Here is an 18,920-nt window from a genome sequence, read left to right as displayed (position 1 = left end):
AAAAAAAAAAAAAAAAAAGAAACAGAGTAATACAGACCAACACAGGACACACTGCTTATGAGTTAGCTCTGCTCCACAAGGAGCAGTAAAAAGAAAAACAAAAAAATAGAGTATTGTAAATTTCCCTCAGAACCAACTATCTTCCATGATTGGTGTTAGGTACTAGGGATTCGAAGGTACTTTTAGCACAGTTCTTGCATTCAAACTTATGGTCTATTGGAAATCCTGGAAGAGTTCAATCATGAGGTTTAAGTTTACAAGGGCAGAGCTCTGGGTGTTTTATTCATGGCTTTCGACACAGTGACTTGTGACTTGTATTGAATAAGCAAAAGCTGTCAGCTATGCAGAGAAACATCCTTAAATACAGCACATTTGAAATGTACATTATATCGCTACTAATAACATAGTACATTTCACAATGGTCTTTGCCCCCTTATTTCCAAAAGTGCAAGTAAATAGTCCTTATGAATAAACAGGCAAAAATACTAGAAGTTGTCATTTAGACCAGTTTCTGAGTGGGCAGAATGACCACTTGAGATAAGAATAAAAAAGGTACTAGGCCGGGCGCGGTGGCTCACGCCTGTAATCCCAGCACTTTGGGAGGCCGAGGCAGGTGGATCTCCTGAGGTCAGGAGTTCAAGATCAGCCTGGCCAACATGGTGAAACCCTGTCTCTATTTAAAAAAAAAGAAAATTAAAAAAAAATTAAAAAGGTACTGAATCATCTGTTAGGAAGAAAACCATTAAGAGCCCAGAAGATAAGTGGGAAAGGGATGTGAATATAAAAATTTATACCAGGATAACTCACTTTAGTAATCAACTGAGTGTATTAATACTTCACTGCAAAAATCATTGCAATTCCTTAATAATAAAATTATGCCAATGAGTTTATTTTATTATATAACTATGCCTCAGTGATTTTAAAAAAATGTATGTAATGTCATTAGGGTCATCTAAGTGTCACTCATAATGGAAATAAGTCATGTCCATGACAAGAGCCATCTCACTGTCATGAGTCAGAATATATCACTATTATAATTATACATTTGGTGATTTACTTTTTTCCTTTTTGAGACGGAGTTTCACTCATGTTACCCAGGCCGGAGTGCAATGGCGCGATCTCGGCTCACTGCAACCTCCGCCTCCTGGGTTCAGGCAATTCTCCTGCCTCAGCCTCCTGAGTAGCTGGGATTATAGGCACGCGCCACCATGCCCAGCTAATTTTTTGTATTTTTAGTAGAGACGGGGTTTCACCATGTTGACCTGGATGGTCTCGATCTCTTGACCTTGTGATCCACCCACCTCGGCCTCCCAAAGTGCTGGGATTACAGGCTTGAGCCACCGCGCCCGGCCCGGTGATTTACTTTTTTGTCTGTTTTCCTCATTAGACTATATGCTCCGTGAAGGCAGGGACCAGATCAATATATCTTATGACAATATCTACCCTAGCATGTAGTCAGCACTTAACATAAATATAGGCTGAATGAATGAAGGAGACAGGCCCAAAGAAGCCAGATAATTTCCTTCTTTTTCTTTTTTTGAGACAGGGTCTTGCTTTGTTGCCCAAGCAGGAGTGCAGTGCCATGATCATGGCTCACTGCAGTCTCGACCTTCTGGCATCAAGCGATCCACCCATCTCAGCCTCCTGAGTAGCTGGGACCACAAGCATGCACCATCACACCTGGCTAATTTGTTTTTATTTTTTTGTAGAGACAAGGTCTCACTATATTTTACAGACTGGTTTCAAACTCCAGGCCTCAAGCAGTCCTCCCATCTTGGCCTCCCAAAGTGCTGGGATTATAGGCACAAGCCACCACACCCAGCCAAGACATTTCTTTCTCTACCAGCTTCCCCACCCCTAGTGTGGTGAAGTAAATCTGTCATGGAGAGATAAATATCATATTTTTTTAACTGATTAAAATAACTTTCTAAAAACTGAGTTAGAGTTACTTAAAGCCTCAGAAACCAATGCCAATGATAAAAAATATCTTTACGTTTTTATCTCTGAATGAAAAAAACCCTTCTTATTATAAATTCAGTTTTTCTTTTTTTATCCTTAGTAGAAATTGAGCACTGCACTGAAATATTTAATGTTTATATGATATGCAGAATTAATGGAACTTCCTTCTTTTTAGTTTAAACATAATAGACTCAATTTACTAAAGCTTTAATCTTCGTGATTTTTCATTTTTGTAACTATTAAAACAGACTCTTCTCTACAATTCTATCAACAACCATGAAACTGATAAGATAAACACCCTAGAGGGTTTTACTTTGTAACCTTTATTTCCTGTAATATTTTGACCATTTTCCTCAACTGTAGACTGTAGTAAATATAGAGTCTTTCCTTCAAAATACTAACCATTATGGGGGTCAAACAAAACTAGGATAACTCTTAAGTGTGTGTAAGGCCAGGTATATTATTTTGGTTTATATATTGATTATACTCATCTTTACCGTTAAAAATTATCAGCACAAGATTGTTTGGTCAGAACTTTATATTTCAAAAGATTATAATCTATCAACCATTTCCTTTAAGTTCTTGTTTTGTTTCAGAACTGAGAAAGTTGTCTGTTATTTTGTCTCTAATTTAATTCTTTAATCTTTTGGTTTAAAAGATCATTATTTAAAGGTGGTTAATATATGTTGATCACTTTGGGCTGCTTCTCCTGGAACAATTTTCTCTAACCTCAGGTCTCTGAAGAGCAGTCAACCAAATCAAATGAACAGTTATTTCCTGAGCACCAAGATAAAGTATAAGATATACTCATTGATCTATTTTGGAAGCAGTCCTAACATAAATAGATTATAGGTAAAAGTTTTTAAATAAAATTTGAATATCACAGAAGCACTTTCACAGACCAGTATGAGATCAGTTGCTGAATTATATACATATAGGAATTGCATTCAAGTCAGCACTCAAAAGATGGGTTGAGTTTCAGTAGATTGGAAGAGGAGGAGGAAGAGGAGTGATTTGGTTAGGAAATAACATGAGAAAAAAGGCAGGCTTAACAACTGTACAGAAACAACTAAGGCTTTGTTAAGAATGGGGCTTTCAGACTGGAGATCAATGAATATTAGTTTGAAAGCAGTTTGTAAAATTATTGGTAAGAGGAATGGCAGGGAGACTGACCTGTTAATTAAAGTGCACAGCAATCTTGAGAAATGAAGTGAGGAAGGACCAGAATTTGATGGCATTGTGGAAATGGAAGGCAGGGGCCTTATTTCATAGTTAAATTACCAAGGTGGAATCTCCAAGGCTCAGGAGTAAAGGAGGAATGGCTCCTGACAATGGCTCAGGCTTTGAGACTGGAGTGGAGATTAAGGTTTATTGAACAGAAGTAAGTGAGAAGAGTTTATATTTTTTAACTTATCATGGCAGTGGCATCCTACTGCATAGCTTGCAGTGGGAACTTTGAGGCTAGGATTTAGGAGAAAAAGACTTGTGATAAAGAACATGCAGCATCAGCTACATGAAGATGCTTATTAAAGTTGTTTTTTTTGTTTTGTTTTGTTTTTGTTTTGTTTTGTTTTTTGAGGCGGAGTTTCACTCATGTTACCCAGGCTGGAGTGCAATGGCGCGATCTCAGCTCACCGCAACCTCCGCCTCCTGGGTTCAGGCAATTCTCCTGCCTCAACCTCCTGAGTAGCTGGGATTACAGGCATGCACCACCATGCCCAGCTAATGTTTTTGTATTTTTAGTAGAGACGGGGTTTCGCCATGTTGACCAGGATGGTCTCGATCTCTTGACCTCGTGATCCACCCGCCTCGGCCTCCCAAAGTGCTGGGATTACAGGCTTGAGCCACCGCGCCCGGCAATTAAAGTTTTAAGAAATGATAAAATCTCAAAGGAAGATACTAGGGAAGGATTTATAAGAGTATCTAAACCTGTTTCCACCTGAATCTATTTTTCCTCCATAGGTTGTCCATAGATGAGAGATTCTGTCAGCTCACCTATTGCTATAGGCCCTTTTGTTCAGGAGGTGTAGTGGGAAGAGCACAGACTTAAAGTGAAATGCGCATTTGAGGAATAACAGGAGGAAGAGAAACTAAAAAGGGAATGATGTTAAAAGCAGGACCAAGTAGTGTGAGATTTCCGAATAAAGGACAGAGAAATACTAGTCGATAGATAGGATCTATCTGAAGAGAATTAGAGGAGAATGAGGACTGACAGGATTAGTTTTGTTTAATTTAGTATCCTTTTTACTACCAATTTCCATGAACTCCATGAAAAACTCCCATTTTTTTCTCATTTACTACCAGTAGAGTTCAGCACCAGGTAGGCATTCGTTACATTTCAGTGGGTAGATAGAAGGAAGAAAAAGTGTACTTTCAAAGGATATGTTTGTTGCTTTTGCAGCTAGAAAAAATATATATTTTAAGTAAGTACACTTTCAGTAAAATATAGAGTGTGTTATGATTGCAAGGAACAAAATTAAAAATGGGAGTTAGAATTCTGAATCTCACCTTCTTCCAAATTGATCAATTGTTTTGTTTTATACCCAGCACACTATTCTCTTCAGACAAGAGAGAGCAGTTAAGCAATTTTGAAACTATGAGCTGAAGCAACAGTGAATTTCAGTAAGTTTTAAAGCAGTACATCACTATTTGTTGATAGCTAGATTTTTTTCTAAACTTACTCAATTAAAACGCCTCTCATTTTAGAAAACAAGCCTGAAATTACATTTCTAAGGCGTTGAAAACAATCCTTCATCCCAATAAAATACATCCCAATAAAATACAAAAGAAAAAGAAATACCAAAATCTAGTCACGGTTCTCCAAAGAAACAGAGCCAAGAGCCAATAAGATGAATATATAGACGTTTACTTTAAGGAATTGTCTCATGCAGTTGTGGAGGCTTGGCACGTCCAAAATCAGGGTGGGCCAGCAGGCTGGAGACCCAGGAAAGAGTTAGTGTTGCAGTTCAAATCCAAAGGCTCTCTGCTGGCAGAACGCTTTCTTCCCAGGGGAAGATAAGTCTTTTTCTATTAAAGCCTAAACTGATTGATGGATTGATTGGATGAGGCCCACCCAGTTTATGGAAGGTAATCTGCTTTTACTCAAAGTCTACTGACTTAAACCTGTTAATCTCATCCAAAAGCAAAAACAAAATCCTTCACAGAAACATTTAAAATATCTAGGTACCCTGTCCACCCCCTCCCCCCACCCCTGCAATTTGACATGTAAAAGTAACCATCATAAGTCCACCCCTTGTTAATTTGGCACCTGTATGCATCTCCTTATTCCATACTTAATCTCCAAATAAAGAGAATAACAAGTTCATACTCCACCTAACCTGATAGCATTATCCTGTGTACAACCAAAAAACACACTAACCTTTTCCCTGGAGGAAAATGCAAAGTCCTTGGATGATGTTTACTCCTCTCTGTGAGACTCCATAATTTAGATACTGTGAGGTAAAATTAATAATACTTAAATACTATGATATGAAGTCTGGCTGGGCATGGTGGCTCACACCCTTAATCCCAGCACTTTGGGAGGCTTAGGTGGGCAGATCATTTTGAGGTCAGGAGCTCAAGACCAACCTGGCCACCGTGGTGAACCTCATCTCTACTTAAAAAAAAAAACAGAAAAAGAATATGTATACACACACACTAGCTGGACGTGGTGTTACACACCTGTAATCCTAGCTACTCAGGAGGCTGAGGCAGGGGAATCACTTGAACCCAGGAGGCAGAGGATGCAGTGAACCAAGATCCCACCACTGCACTCCAGCCTGGGCAATGGAGCAAGACTCCATCTCAAAAAAATAAAGCCAATAATCCAATGTTATATGATAAGGGGACAAGAAAGGAAAGAAAGATACTTGCTTAATATATGTCTATATATAGATATGCATACCCAAACATTCATAACAAAATAAGAAATATAACAATGAGAGTTCTCGTTTCTGTAGCTGGTCACATGGTAGTTGCTGTATTCATGGCTGCCTTCTTCCACTACCCATTCTGTATTCCCTTTGCACTCAACTAGCAAGCTGATCATGGTTCTTTACCTAGTGGGGTGACCCAAACCTTCATTCGTCAGGGGTGTGGGCCATTCGTAGTCCTGTATGGAATGTTGTCATTTTCATCGACTGTAATCCTGGGGCAGGGTACAGAGATGTCCTAAGGGATCTTCTTAAGCCAGACATACTCCTTACCCCCATCGTCTAGTAGTTCCAGTTCCTCTTGGTCAGGATCAGTCACCCCAGCCAACACCGTAATTCTCTTCTTTGCCTGTTGATTCAAAGGTGTGAGAAGCCCAAAGTGACTGTGTGGCTATCTTAACTTCCAGTTTAGTGGAATTATTGTAATTTTTCATCTTCTAAATAATGTATTTGAGTAGGGATACATTTATTCTGAAATGCATATTATGAATATTATACAGAATGATTTACCTTGTGATAAAGTGAAATAGGGTATTAAGCAGAGATAGTATGCAGATATCTTTTACCATCAAATTAGGGAGCAAGATTCTCTGATGCAGTGTTCCTCAGTCTTAAACCCTATATTAATAATGCCTTTTCATAAAAAAAGAGGTTCCAGAACATAAGTGCTGACTTTAAACATTTTTATTTTAATTTATTTAAATATGTACAAACATTATACTAGATATAAAACATTTATGCTTATTATATTTCTTTATGAAACCCGGACTTAGTATGGATAAGGGACAAGCAAAACCCAAAAGCAGTAAAGTTGAAAATAACACTGAGTGAATGTAATGGATGGATTTTGCCAGAACTAACTTGCTACTGCAAACAGGCATCTGGATAGCACTGGCGACTATGATGCGGACTGGGCTCAGCTCAACTGGGGGGCTTCTGCCCTGCAGTTGGCCCTGCTCTCTCCCCACTGTGTGTGAATCACGTCGAAACCTTTGCTCTCTCGCAGCATGCCTTGAGCACTTATTTAGGTGTCAAATATACCTCTGTTCTTTTATCATTAGCCCATGAATTCAAGCTGTACACCTTTTAAATAACATTCTCTGTCTTACAGTTTCATGGTGCTAAAGTCTCAAATTAGTAAGTAGTTTAGTCTTAATGACATAAACGTTTATTTGTAAATTATCACTGCAAAAGAGAATTTTAACTTGTGAACCAACAAAATCAGAATGAATGCACTGATGAGACAATTGTGGATGAAGGCTGTCATGTTAACATGGGACACGCCAGCCTGTGTAGCCAGGCATATTAATGAACCCACTAAAATAAGTACTTTGATTTTACTTCAGATCATGGATGTCAAACGTAATCACAAAACACAAATTCTAGAGCACTAAAATCACTTGTCAATACTTACTTGTTAACCAGACATCCAGATAATTCTGAATATATTTGTGTTAATTATTTTTTACATTATCAAGTTAAAAAAAATTGTGAAGAACGCAGTCATCCGAGAATATGTCTAAGTGCCCTCAGATATCTGAGGTCCTCAATTTGAAGAAACGCTAATATATTGGGAAAAAATACTAAACCTTGAATACCTGGGTATAAGCCACTATATTGTTGTGAACTCTGGCAAGCCACTTAATCACTCCGGGCATTAAGTTCCTGGGTTATGCCCAGCTTCAAGGCCTGATTTGCTAGACTTCTGAGTTCATGCTCTTCTTTATTCAATCAAAAGGCCTTTGAAATTCCAGAATCCTGTGTTGGGCTTATAGTTCAATCAGTAATTTTAAAAAATGGGGTCCTGGCAAGAAAGTGTTATGTGCTGGTGGGTCTCTCAGGAGGAATCACATTATTCTGTAAGATTATGCTGATTATAAAGGCCTCATTTTCTTTCATTATAGATTCTGATTCCCAGCATAGCCACGAAGTGATGCCTCTCCTCTATCCTCTCTTTGTCTACCTCCATCTCAACCTGGTCCAGAACAGTCCGAAGAGCACAGTGGAAAGTTTTTACAGTCGCTTCCATGGAATGTTTCTGCAGAACGCTAGCCAGAAGGATGTCATTGAGCAGCTACAGACCACTCAAACCATCCAGGACATCCTGTCTAACTTCAAGCTTCGAGCATTCCTAGATAACAAGTACGTGGTCCGTCTCCAAGAAGACAGCTACAACTACCTTATCCGCTACCTCCAAAGTGACAACAATACTGCCCTGTGCAAAGTCCTCACCTTACATATTCATCTTGACGTGCAGCCTGCCAAGAGAACAGACTACCAGCTGTATGCCAGTGGCAGCTCCTCCCGCAGTGAGAACAACGGCTTGGAGCCCCCTGACATGCCCAGCCCTATTCTACAGAACGAGGCTGCCCTGGAGGTCTTACAGGAGAGCATTAAGCGCGTCAAAGATGGGCCTCCCTCCCTCACTACCATCTGCTTCTATGCCTTCTATAACACAGAGCAGCTGTTGAACACTGCAGAAATCTCCCCCGATAGCAAACTACTTGCCGCTGGGTTTGACAACTCCTGTATAAAACTTTGGAGTTTACGATCCAAGAAGTTAAAATCAGAGCCCCATCAAGTAGACGTGTCCCGCATCCATTTGGCTTGTGATATTCTGGAGGAGGAGGTATGAATACCATTTTATTCTTCTCTGTACCTGCTTTCCTAATTTGCTTAGAATGTCCTTACCAAACACGATATATGTTGAAATGGACTTGCTAGTTTTCGTCATCATATAGCTAAAGCCAGACTAATGCCATGTAACCTGCAGCCATTGAATTCCTGCACATGCCTAACCTAAGACATAAAAACAATTTTTAGCAACGTTAACATTATTAGTGAATGGTCAGTATTTATATTATATGAAATGTGGATAACAACACTAAGCCTAATGAAAGACCTTTAGCTAATATTGTCTTTAGCTGAGATTTGCAGTAAATATGCACTACGAGTGTGCACATTTGCTCTGGTATAAATAATCAGAAGTAGGATTACTAAGCCGAAGGGCCTGCATTGTAAACTGTAATGAATCTCACTTTCCCCACAGAAGGCTGTGCCATTTCAGTCTCAGCGGCAGTAGTGAGAACACTGGCGTCCCTGCACCCTCGCTGCACTGGATGGTATTAGCTTTCTGAGGCTAGTGCATATCCTGTGGCTTGATGTACCCCAGGGTGTTCCCAGACCCCACTTTGAGAAGTAACACAGGAAGTAGAGTTGCCAGCTCCCTCCGTCAGTCAGTTTTCAGTCTGGTTTGGTTTGTAACCATTTAGGACAGTCACTGAAAAGGGCAGGCACAGCTTGGGTTTCAGGTCACCAAAAATCACTACCTTAGAAAAAAATGTGGGCCAAGGAAGACAGAAATTAAACTTCACAGAGTTAACTTGTCTTCAGAGTGTTCCTGCTGTAGGCCAAAATATTTTTGTCTTATCACCACTGTAATTCAGGTAGCTCTGCCTCACGTTACTTGGGATGGAAAATTCTTTACACAGTGTTGAAAAATTAAGAAGCAAAAAAAAAAATCACTCTAACTAAATTACAGTTAATGATAAGAATATCAAAAATATTTGGTGCCCTAAATTAAGCTGTTGTTTTCCTATTCTTGTTTTCTGAGTCCGCTTCCAGTTAGGATAGCCTTTGAATTTTTTATTCTTGCAACTGAGACAGTATAATTGAAGGATTTCCTTATGATGAGTAAAGAGTCTAGATTCCCATGTAGAAGCTTTAATTTCTAGAATTTTATAGTATTCTCCAAAATATTTTTTATTACATTTGTATTTGAATTTTCAAACTTCTCTTTTCTTTGGAGACAGTTCTCTTTTTGGGAGTTCTTCTGATAAAACTGAGGAATACTGCCTGCATTTGCTCTTAATTTTCTGTAAATACAAAAAAAAAATGTATTTATACGACCTTATTAGCTTTGATGATACAGAGTTTGGAGATTATTCTGGATATTAAAATTAAGGAAGATAGCATTATGACATCTTAGTAGACCAAAATAAAACATTTTAAGACTCTGGCCACTACTGAAAACTAGCTCTGTGACTTGTCCTATGTATATTTCTGGATATCAGAAGTGTATCTGAAGACTCAGAAGTGAGGAACAGCATGAGGAATTCCAGGAATTGAAAGAAATTAAGTATGGCTGGATTTAGGAGAGGGACTAAGACAGGAAGTGATGCAGTGACACTGTCTTATGTGAGCAATTATGGCATCCAAACTAGGGTAGTGGCAGTGCAAAAGAAGATGTGGACTAAGAAGAGCTCAGTTATTAGATGACTATAGGGGAGAGGGAGAGAAAGCACCAAGGGTGACATTTGTGTCTCAGGCTTAAATAGTTGGATGTCCATCAAGAAGAGAGCAAAAGACGTCATCGGAATGGTGGTTTTGTTTAGGCATTTCTGGCTTTCCATCATTCATACTGAAAGTACTGTAGATGCTAGCTAGCCTCTGCCTTTTTTTAAAAAATAAACTTTTTTAAACTTAGGAACTAAAGCTGAGATTCTCCTATTCTGTTGTTGAGGGGCTTCCTGCCTGGGATTTCTGCATACCTGCCCATTTTGTCACAGCAATTTGGGAAGTTTTCTTTTTAGTTTCTGACAATGAGCATTTCGGGGGAAAGCCAGGAATAAATTAGTTACAATAGTTGGTGTTTAATGTTTCTCCAGTGAAAATTTGGACTTTTCTTTTTCCTTGTAGAATGCATAATTTAAAATGAGACTATTATTTTGAAATGAAATATAGAATATTTAAAAAAATAAAAGACTCTAATGCAGGAGCCACAGACTCACATACCTATAGAAGCCAAGCAGGTAAAAGCAAATGGTGAAGCTACAGAGATTAATGAGATGATAGGAAGTACAAAATCACTATGTAAGACAAATTAAAAAGCCAGCTTGCACTCTCTGCTTTAATCTTTTTGAAGCAATAACTATTACATAAATCAGTGAATACAACATTTCAACAGTATTTGAAATGGTGTTCACACCCAGCAATTCCACTTCTAGACATATATCCATGAGAACTGAAAACATATGTGCACATAGGCACTTTTACATGAATATTCATAGAAGCATTATTCACAATAGCCAAAAAGTGGAAACCGTCCAAATGTCCATCAAGATGAATGAATGAATAAAATGTAGTGTATGCATGCAGTGGAATATTATTTGGCCATAAAAAGAAATTAAGCACTGATTCAGGCTGTAACATGGATGAACTTGAAAACTTTATGCTACATGAAAGAAGCTAGTCATAAAAGGTCACATACTGTTATTCCTTTTATAGGAAATATCCAGATAGGCACGTCCATAGAGACAGACAGGAGAGGAGTGGTTGCCAGGGGCTGGGCAAGGAGAATGAGAGTGACCGCTAATGGGTGTGGCATTTCCTTGTGAGGTAATGAAAATGCTCTATATTAGATAGTGGTGATGATTGCACAACTCTGTAAATGTACTAAAAAGTCATTGAATTGTACACTTTTAAAGAATTAATTACATAGCATGTAATTATATCTCAGTTTAAGAAAAAAACAGAAAAACAGTAACCAAACTCTTCTATGTGAGCATAAAATTTTCTGTGTTAATTATGCCAAATAAAACTGAATTCACAGCAGTGTCCGGTAGCTTCTATTGTCGCCCACTCAGAGATCATCTAGGTTAACCTTTGGAAAGGTGTTAAGTGGCATAGCAGTCCCTTGCTTTTCACCTCGGCATGAGCAGCCCTCCTCCTGTTTCAGACACTGAAGTGAAGAGTGACACCTTCATTCTCCATCTTTCGTTCTGTACGAAATGGAGATAGAAATGATATCCAACTTTTACCCCTGTTGATTGATACCTACGTATTTTTAATATTTGAGCAACGCGGCAAAACCACAGAGATACCAAACCAAGGATTTGCTCCTTTCTTTTCAGCTATGTGTATGCAGCTACCTTCATCACTACCAGCACCCTCCCTCTTAACTCAATAAAACAGCTGTGTGCAATTTCATTTATATGTCTGGTGGTTTTCCCCCCAATCTGGTCTTCCTTAGGTTTGAAGAGTAAAGAAGACAGTATTAGCAATACTCAATTCTGTAAACGATGTATAAAATTTTCATTTGGATTAAGGCTATCCAGTAGGAATATAATGTGAACCATAAAGTAATTTAAATTTTTCTAGCAGCTTCATCTAAAAAGGTTAAAAAATTGTTAAAATTAATTTTAATGATGTGTTTCATTCAAACTAATCTGAACAAATTATCATTTCAGCTACTAGGCAATATAAAAAATTATTCATGAAATCTGTTACATACATTTCTTTCGGTCCTAATTTTTAGAAATCTGATGTGTATTTCACACAAATAGCACATGTCGATTCATGCTAGCCAGTATCTAACTTTTCTGTTCTAGTTCGGGCTGCTGTCATCTCTCACATAGATAGCAGTGATTCACTTGCTTCCAAGTCTAACCCAAATAGTCTAACTTCACAAGTCCAGCCAAATTGAATGTCTTCCTTTTCCACTAACAGCTAATTAGAGAATAGACGGAGGCTAAATTTCAGACCCCAAGAAAGGACCCCTGGTCTGAGGGAAACATGAGTGTGAGCTCTGAGGTACTTGGAGCCTCCCAGTCCAGTCTAGGAGCAGAGACCTGTAAGAAATCTGAGGTTTTAGGGCCCCCATAGTCCAGAGCAGGGGCAGCAAACTACAGCACAAAGGTGCACGAGATGATACTTGCTTACTCTTTAAATTTCTATTTCATTTATGTTTCATAATATACATAATAAGATTTATTATTACATGAATATGCTTTACAAATTAAACATTTCTATTTGGGATGGATACCCAATTACTATGGGGTATTCAGGCTGAAATGCAGGGTATGGTATTATCCTGTTGGCAGGAGAGAGAAGAGAGAACCAATGGGGCTAGGCCCTCGTGAATCAGCTGCTTGACTGCGCTGAGGCCCGTGTGGGACTGGTTGAGCCACACAGAGAATGTGGCTGGGTTATTTTAAGCTGTGGTCCTGGCAGAGGGCTGACAGTGATAGCCAGCAGGAACGTTCTGGTTTCTCCATTCCTTGCTCTACAGAGTCAGCCAGGCACGTTTCCACCCGCCCGGGACAATCATCAAGATCCCTGGGGAGTGCCAGCTGCACTCCCAGGTCATGCACCTCTCTGTCTGCAACTGTGATACCTTCACCACTGAGGAGGTAAAGGCCACTTCCATAGCTTCCTGTTCCAAATGAAGATCATTTATACCTCAGAGATAGTAACATGTCCTTTCACAGTTAACTTTCAGAGGATCTTTGTTTAATTCATCTGGTGTCATTTTTGTTCCCATAGTCCTTATATAAACTTTCTGGTATAAAGCAGTGAGTCATTCTTGAAATTTTAAAGTGTTGCTGTAACTTCTTTGGAAAGGAAAATTATTAATATTCTTGGCAGCCCTCAGTAGAACCTTAAGCTCCCAAATACTTATGTATTTTTAAAGTTGAGTGTTTGGAATGGCCATTTTGAATATTCATCAACATAAGTGTTTATTATCTCTCAACTCTTCCTTAAATATGTACACATTGGAAGCATTCATTTTATTTTGAATTTAATCATTTTCAAGTGCCCTTTTCTTATACAAGAACATAAGACTGCTGCAATGAACCAACAAAGCTGACTGGTTCAGGAATCTTCATCATGCTCCTTTATTCTAGTGTTTAATTGAAACTCATTTTAACTGATGAATTCCGGAACAGAGACAGCTATAGTTTCGAGGAGTTTATCTGTGAGGGAATAAAGGGAAATGAATTTTGAAAACAGATGGTATACTTGTGGGGAGGGGACCGGGAAAGGGGACTCTTTGAGTATCATTAGTTTGCTGTCTTTTTCTGTCCTCACACACAGGAAATTATTTCAAAGAATCACATGAATCACTTGGCTTTGCTTAAAGCACTTCTGAATCCATGCCTTGTTTTGTTACTTTGGGGGAAATGTTTTTTGAGATCCTCCAGAAAGTCACTTAAAAATTTCATTCTTATTATTTTGAGACACCAAGCAGTTTGTGCATTTGTAGCTGGTCACCAGGCAGGGGGATGATGTGATTTACTAGTAACTGTACCTTTCTACCTTACTATTAATTCTTTTTTTTTTTTTTTTGGCAACAGAGTTTCGGTCTTGTTACCCAGGCTGGAGTGCAATGGCGCGATCTTGGCTCACCGCAACTTCCGCCTCTTGGGTTCAGGCAATTCTCCTGCCTCAGCCTCCCGAGTAGCCGGGATTACAGGCACGCACCACCATGCCCAGCTAATTTTTTGCATTTTTAGTAGAGACGGGGTTTCACCATGTTGACCAGGATGGTCTCGATCTCCTGACCTCGTGATCCACCCACCTCGGCCTCCCAAAGTGCTGGGATTACAGGCGTGAGCCACCGCGCCCGGCCACTATTAATTCTTAAACATCCAGGTTTTATTTTGGCTAAGCTCCTCTGATAATTCTGGGTTTTGTTTGTTTGTGTTTGTTTTTGTTTCGGGTTTTTTTGTTTTTGTTTTTGTTTTTGTTTTTGACACAGGGTCTCCGTCTGTCCCCCAGACTGAAGTGCAGTGATGCCATCACAGTTCACTGCAGCCTCAACTTCCCAGGTTCAAGTGACCCTCCTACCTTAGCCTCCCAAGTGTCTGGGACCACAGGCATGCGCCACCATACCCAGCTGATTTTTTCAATTTTTTTAATAAAGAGTCTCCCTATGTTGCCCGGGCTGGTCTCCAACTCCTGGGCTCCAGTGATTCTCCTGCTTTGGCCTCCCAGAGTGTTGGGATTACAGGGTGAGCCACCATACCTGAACCAGTAGTTGTGTGTCCATCTTGAAATGATACCACATCTGCCTTTATGTGTTGCTGCCTCCATCATTAACCCCCACCGTGGGAGCAAGGAACATGTCAGGACTTGACAAAAATATTGTTGTCAGTTAAATGAAGTAAAAACAGAGAAGTATGGCTTATAAAGCAGCTAAAACTGATGGATGAAGGGAATGCCTATAGAACAGAAGAATCTGAGAGCCTCACACAAACTGAAAAGTAACTTTTCAAATGGCTTTCATCGGAATTAACCATATAAGCTATCCTCAACCGAAGGGTAAGGTCCACAGTCATTACTCTGTAATGGCCTTGCATTTCTGTATCTTTTAATCTCCTATAGTCTGAACTGCAAGGTGAATTTAAGGAGAGCAATTTGTAAGTTGTAAGAGACTTTATATTCAGTTACGAGTTATCTTCCTGGGGTAGTGTTTAAGGGCAAAGCCACTGTCATTTGCTGGATAGATGCTACTTCCCTAGCAGTCTCCATTTTCTACTTTTTTTCTCCTGGATTTGTTTTCCTTGTCAGATCACTGAACGTTTTTTTCTTGTTTCTTTTCCCACCCCACCCTGATGTTCCCAGGATGATGAGGATGATAATGCAGGCACAGAGATGAAGATACTGCGGGGACACTGCGGACCAGTGTACAGCACGAGGTTCCTCGCAGACAGCTCAGGGTTGCTCTCTTGTTCTGAAGACATGTCCATCAGATACTGGGATCTGGGGAGTTTCACCAACACTGTGTTGTACCAAGGACATGCCTATCCCGTGTGGGATCTGGACATCAGTCCATATAGCCTGTACTTCGCCAGCGGGTCCCACGACCGCACCGCCAGGCTGTGGTCATTTGATCGGACGTACCCACTGAGGATATATGCAGGACACCTGGCAGATGTGGACTGTGTCAAATTCCACCCTAATTCAAACTACTTAGCTACGGGCTCAACCGACAAGACCGTCCGGCTGTGGAGCGCTCAGCAGGGGAACTCGGTGAGGCTTTTCACAGGCCACCGTGGCCCCGTGCTTTCTCTCGCCTTTTCTCCCAACGGTAAGTACTTGGCGTCTGCTGGCGAGGACCAGCGGTTGAAGCTGTGGGACTTGGCCTCTGGGACCCTTTATAAAGAGCTGAGAGGCCACACAGACAATATCACCAGCCTCACCTTCAGTCCAGACAGCGGCTTGATTGCCTCTGCCTCCATGGACAACTCGGTGCGCGTCTGGGACATCAGGAATACTTACTGCAGTGCACCTGCCGACGGCTCCTCCAGTGAGCTCGTGGGCGTGTACACCGGGCAGATGAGCAACGTCCTGAGTGTGCAGTTCATGGCCTGTAACCTTCTTCTGGTGACTGGAATTACACAAGAAAATCAGGAACATTAATTTTTTATCTTTGGAACGGACTGGGGTAGCGGTGGAAAGCCTCCAGTTGCAGTCCTTCGATGAGCTGAGATTGAATCACTGACTGACTGTGAAAGAACCTCCTTCTCCCCTCTTTCCTGGGCCCTCATTCCGGGCAGGTCCCCCTTCACTCAGCACCCCACTATCGCAGGCCAGGGTTGGGGAGGGGGACAGAAGCCAGGCAATGATGAGTGATCAAGAATTAGGATGCCCTGGAGGTCACTCACAAGTTCTCACGGAGACCCTGCCGTGACCTCACACATGCGAGCACCTTCCTGTCTCTGTCTCCTTTTCCCCATCTGACCGGGGCTGGGTTTGGTTAGAGGGCGGCTGCAGAGCACCCTCAGGAGAAGTGGCGCCACAGGGGTCACTCGTGGTCCAGCCCTTGGGTGGGAGGAAAGGCTTTGTTGGCGGAGGGATATGGGTCGGGAACAAGGAAAGGGGAGGGGACAATCCTGGCAAATAGTCTTTCCTTTTCCGTAATTACAGAGAACCAGGATTTTTTTAATTATTGTTATTATAATTATAATTATTATTATTATTGAGAAGAGGAAACCTAGCACTGGCAGAGGGAAACTTCTCTGCTTTTATCTTTCAGGTTTGACTCCTGGCACTGGCTTTGATACTTGGAATTTTGAGGTTCAGGGAATTCAGAGAATTTGGTAGCACAGTGTACTGGGAGAAAGGGAAATTTCGGGTGACAGATTGATGACCCTGGTTGACATGTTTCTGGAAGTGGGTGGGTGGGTTTGACTGAGAACATTTTGGGCTCCTGCAGTGATGGTAGGAAAGAAAAATTCTTTCCATGGCTGCACTTCTCTTAATAATTCTCTCCCCTCAAAAGAAAGATTATGACAAAATAATTTGAAGTAATAAGTAACAAGATAGAAAACTGTTGAATTTCCGAATGACCATTCAGAAGTGTGGCTTTTTCCACGTCGTTTCCTCCTGCAATGAACTGCTCCCATGTCCTGCACTGCAATACCAGTCTAATGAACACTTTGTGAAACGTAAGTATGTGCGCACGCATATCAAACTATGCTCTGAGGATAAAGCAAGTTCTAATTTGTGGAAAAAGGATTAAATATTTCTGTTTTCTGAAAAGAGTTATTTTGTATTTTGTTTTCTATTAAAATGTATTTAGTTTCAAAAAAAAAAAAAAAGTGTTGGCATCTCATTTCAACTCAGAGGACAGGCAGGTGACTATTCTGTCCTGGGATGGTGTGCGTCTCACCTCTCATCAGGGCAATAACGTGTTGGTTACCTAGGCCACACTATCCCCAATGAAGGTACATTTTTGCCTGTTCTTTGGTTCTGTTTAGCTTACTTTGAATCATGAATCCCCTTAGTATTCACTTGGATTATTGATGGCATTTAATGCTGTTTGTACATCCAAGATTGATAGTTGCTGACTGGAGGCAACATATATTTCACCATCTAGAGTCATTTGATGAGATCCTACTACCCACTTCCTTTGAAACCCCACTATAAAATCTCCAAGGGGCACAAGAGCTGGGCTGTTTAATAAACTCAAACTATGAGATTCCAGATAAAGCAATTCCAGATAAAGGATTCATTCAAAGTAAAGTGAACCTCAAAACAATTTTCTTGGCCAGGTGCAGTGGCTCACGCCTGTAATCCCAGCACTTTGGGAGGCCAAGGCGGGCAGATCACCCAAGGTCAGGAGTTTGAGACCAGCCTGGCCAGCATGGCGAAACCTTGTCTCTACTAAAAACACAAAAATTAGTTGGGCATGGTGGGAGGCACCTGTGGTGGCTGAGGCAAGGAGAATCACTTGAACCCAGGAGGCGGAGGTTGCAGTAAGCTGAGATCGTGCCACTGCACTCCAGCCTGGGCAACAGAGCAAGACTCAGTCTCAAAAAAAGAAAAAAATAACATAATTCTCTCACAGGGACACCAAGAATTATTAGGAAATTAAGTAGGAAGACTAGACTTCTATGCCAGTTTTTTTTTTTACTTGAGCCTACAATGCTGATTAATCAAAAATGTTTCTTATTTATAAAATCCATATATTTGAGACACTGGAAGAAGGGACCTTTGGTAGTAGCCTGATGGCATCGCCTTCCATGTGTTCTGCAAGTAAACCCTGGCGTTCAAATGTGTTCTGATCTGTTATAAGCAAACTCTCCGGTGAGATGCTGCGGTATATTACCAGAAACAACAAAATCTCTTAAGTTGGATTGAATTATTCTCTGAAGTGAAAGTATATTACTGACTGGATGATTTGGAAGGGTTTTGTGTGTGTTTGTAGGTTAGTGCAGAATCTCCATTAAACACACGCTGTATGCGATGAGTCTTCACCAGTCATGTCCATACCTTATAATTTAACTTCAAGTTCTTAATGAGCATAATTGGCTTTGCGTTTTTTTTGAAAGAACTAATTTTAATGTGAGATAATTTGACTTTATAGACTGCCCATCAGAATTCTCCCAAGTTCTTAAAAGTATTAAGAGGGGTGTATGCTTGTGTCTGTGTCCACTCGAGTGCTTGAGAGTGCAGTCACACTCTAGAGATCTCACTCTTCTAAGGGAAAGCCTGCACAATTGCACCATTTTGTAGACAACATACTTAATGCGTAGAAATGCTCTGTGAATCGTCTCGATACGGCTTGGAATAGTCACTTGTCTCGAATATGCTCCACAGATTCAGTACCTTTAGGTTCTGGCTGTAGCTATAGAGGTGTAGCTATAGAGATAAAAAACATTTTTTTAAAACCTCCAAAAAAGAAATACAGATATTCAATAAGCATATAGGTAGTACTTACAGTGGGCCAGAAGCTGCTCCAAA

General features: G+C 40.4%; 1 protein-coding gene across 1 annotated transcript in view; it reads left to right on the top strand.

The window, feature by feature from the left end:
- The window catches only part of TAF5L (TATA-box binding protein associated factor 5 like), a 33,441-nt gene extending 16,181 nt beyond the window's left edge, over positions 1 to 17,260 (top strand). The window contains exons 4-5 of the mRNA XM_037737811.1: positions 7,630 to 8,520; positions 15,297 to 17,260. Of these exons, the coding sequence (XP_037593739.1) occupies positions 7,630 to 8,520; positions 15,297 to 16,094 (1,689 nt within the window). The 3' untranslated portion in view covers positions 16,095 to 17,260. The remainder of the gene's footprint in view (positions 1 to 7,629; positions 8,521 to 15,296) is intronic.
- Positions 17,261 to 18,920: the final 1,660 nt, after the last annotated feature.

Source organism: Cebus imitator, unplaced genomic scaffold (genome assembly GCF_001604975.1).
Source record: "Cebus imitator isolate Cc_AM_T3 unplaced genomic scaffold, Cebus_imitator-1.0 Scaffold42, whole genome shotgun sequence".
In the NCBI taxonomy this organism is placed as follows: domain Eukaryota; kingdom Metazoa; phylum Chordata; class Mammalia; order Primates; family Cebidae; genus Cebus; species Cebus imitator.
The sequence above is the reverse complement of the archived record's forward strand: the minus strand, read 5'-3'. Positions and strand labels throughout refer to the sequence as shown.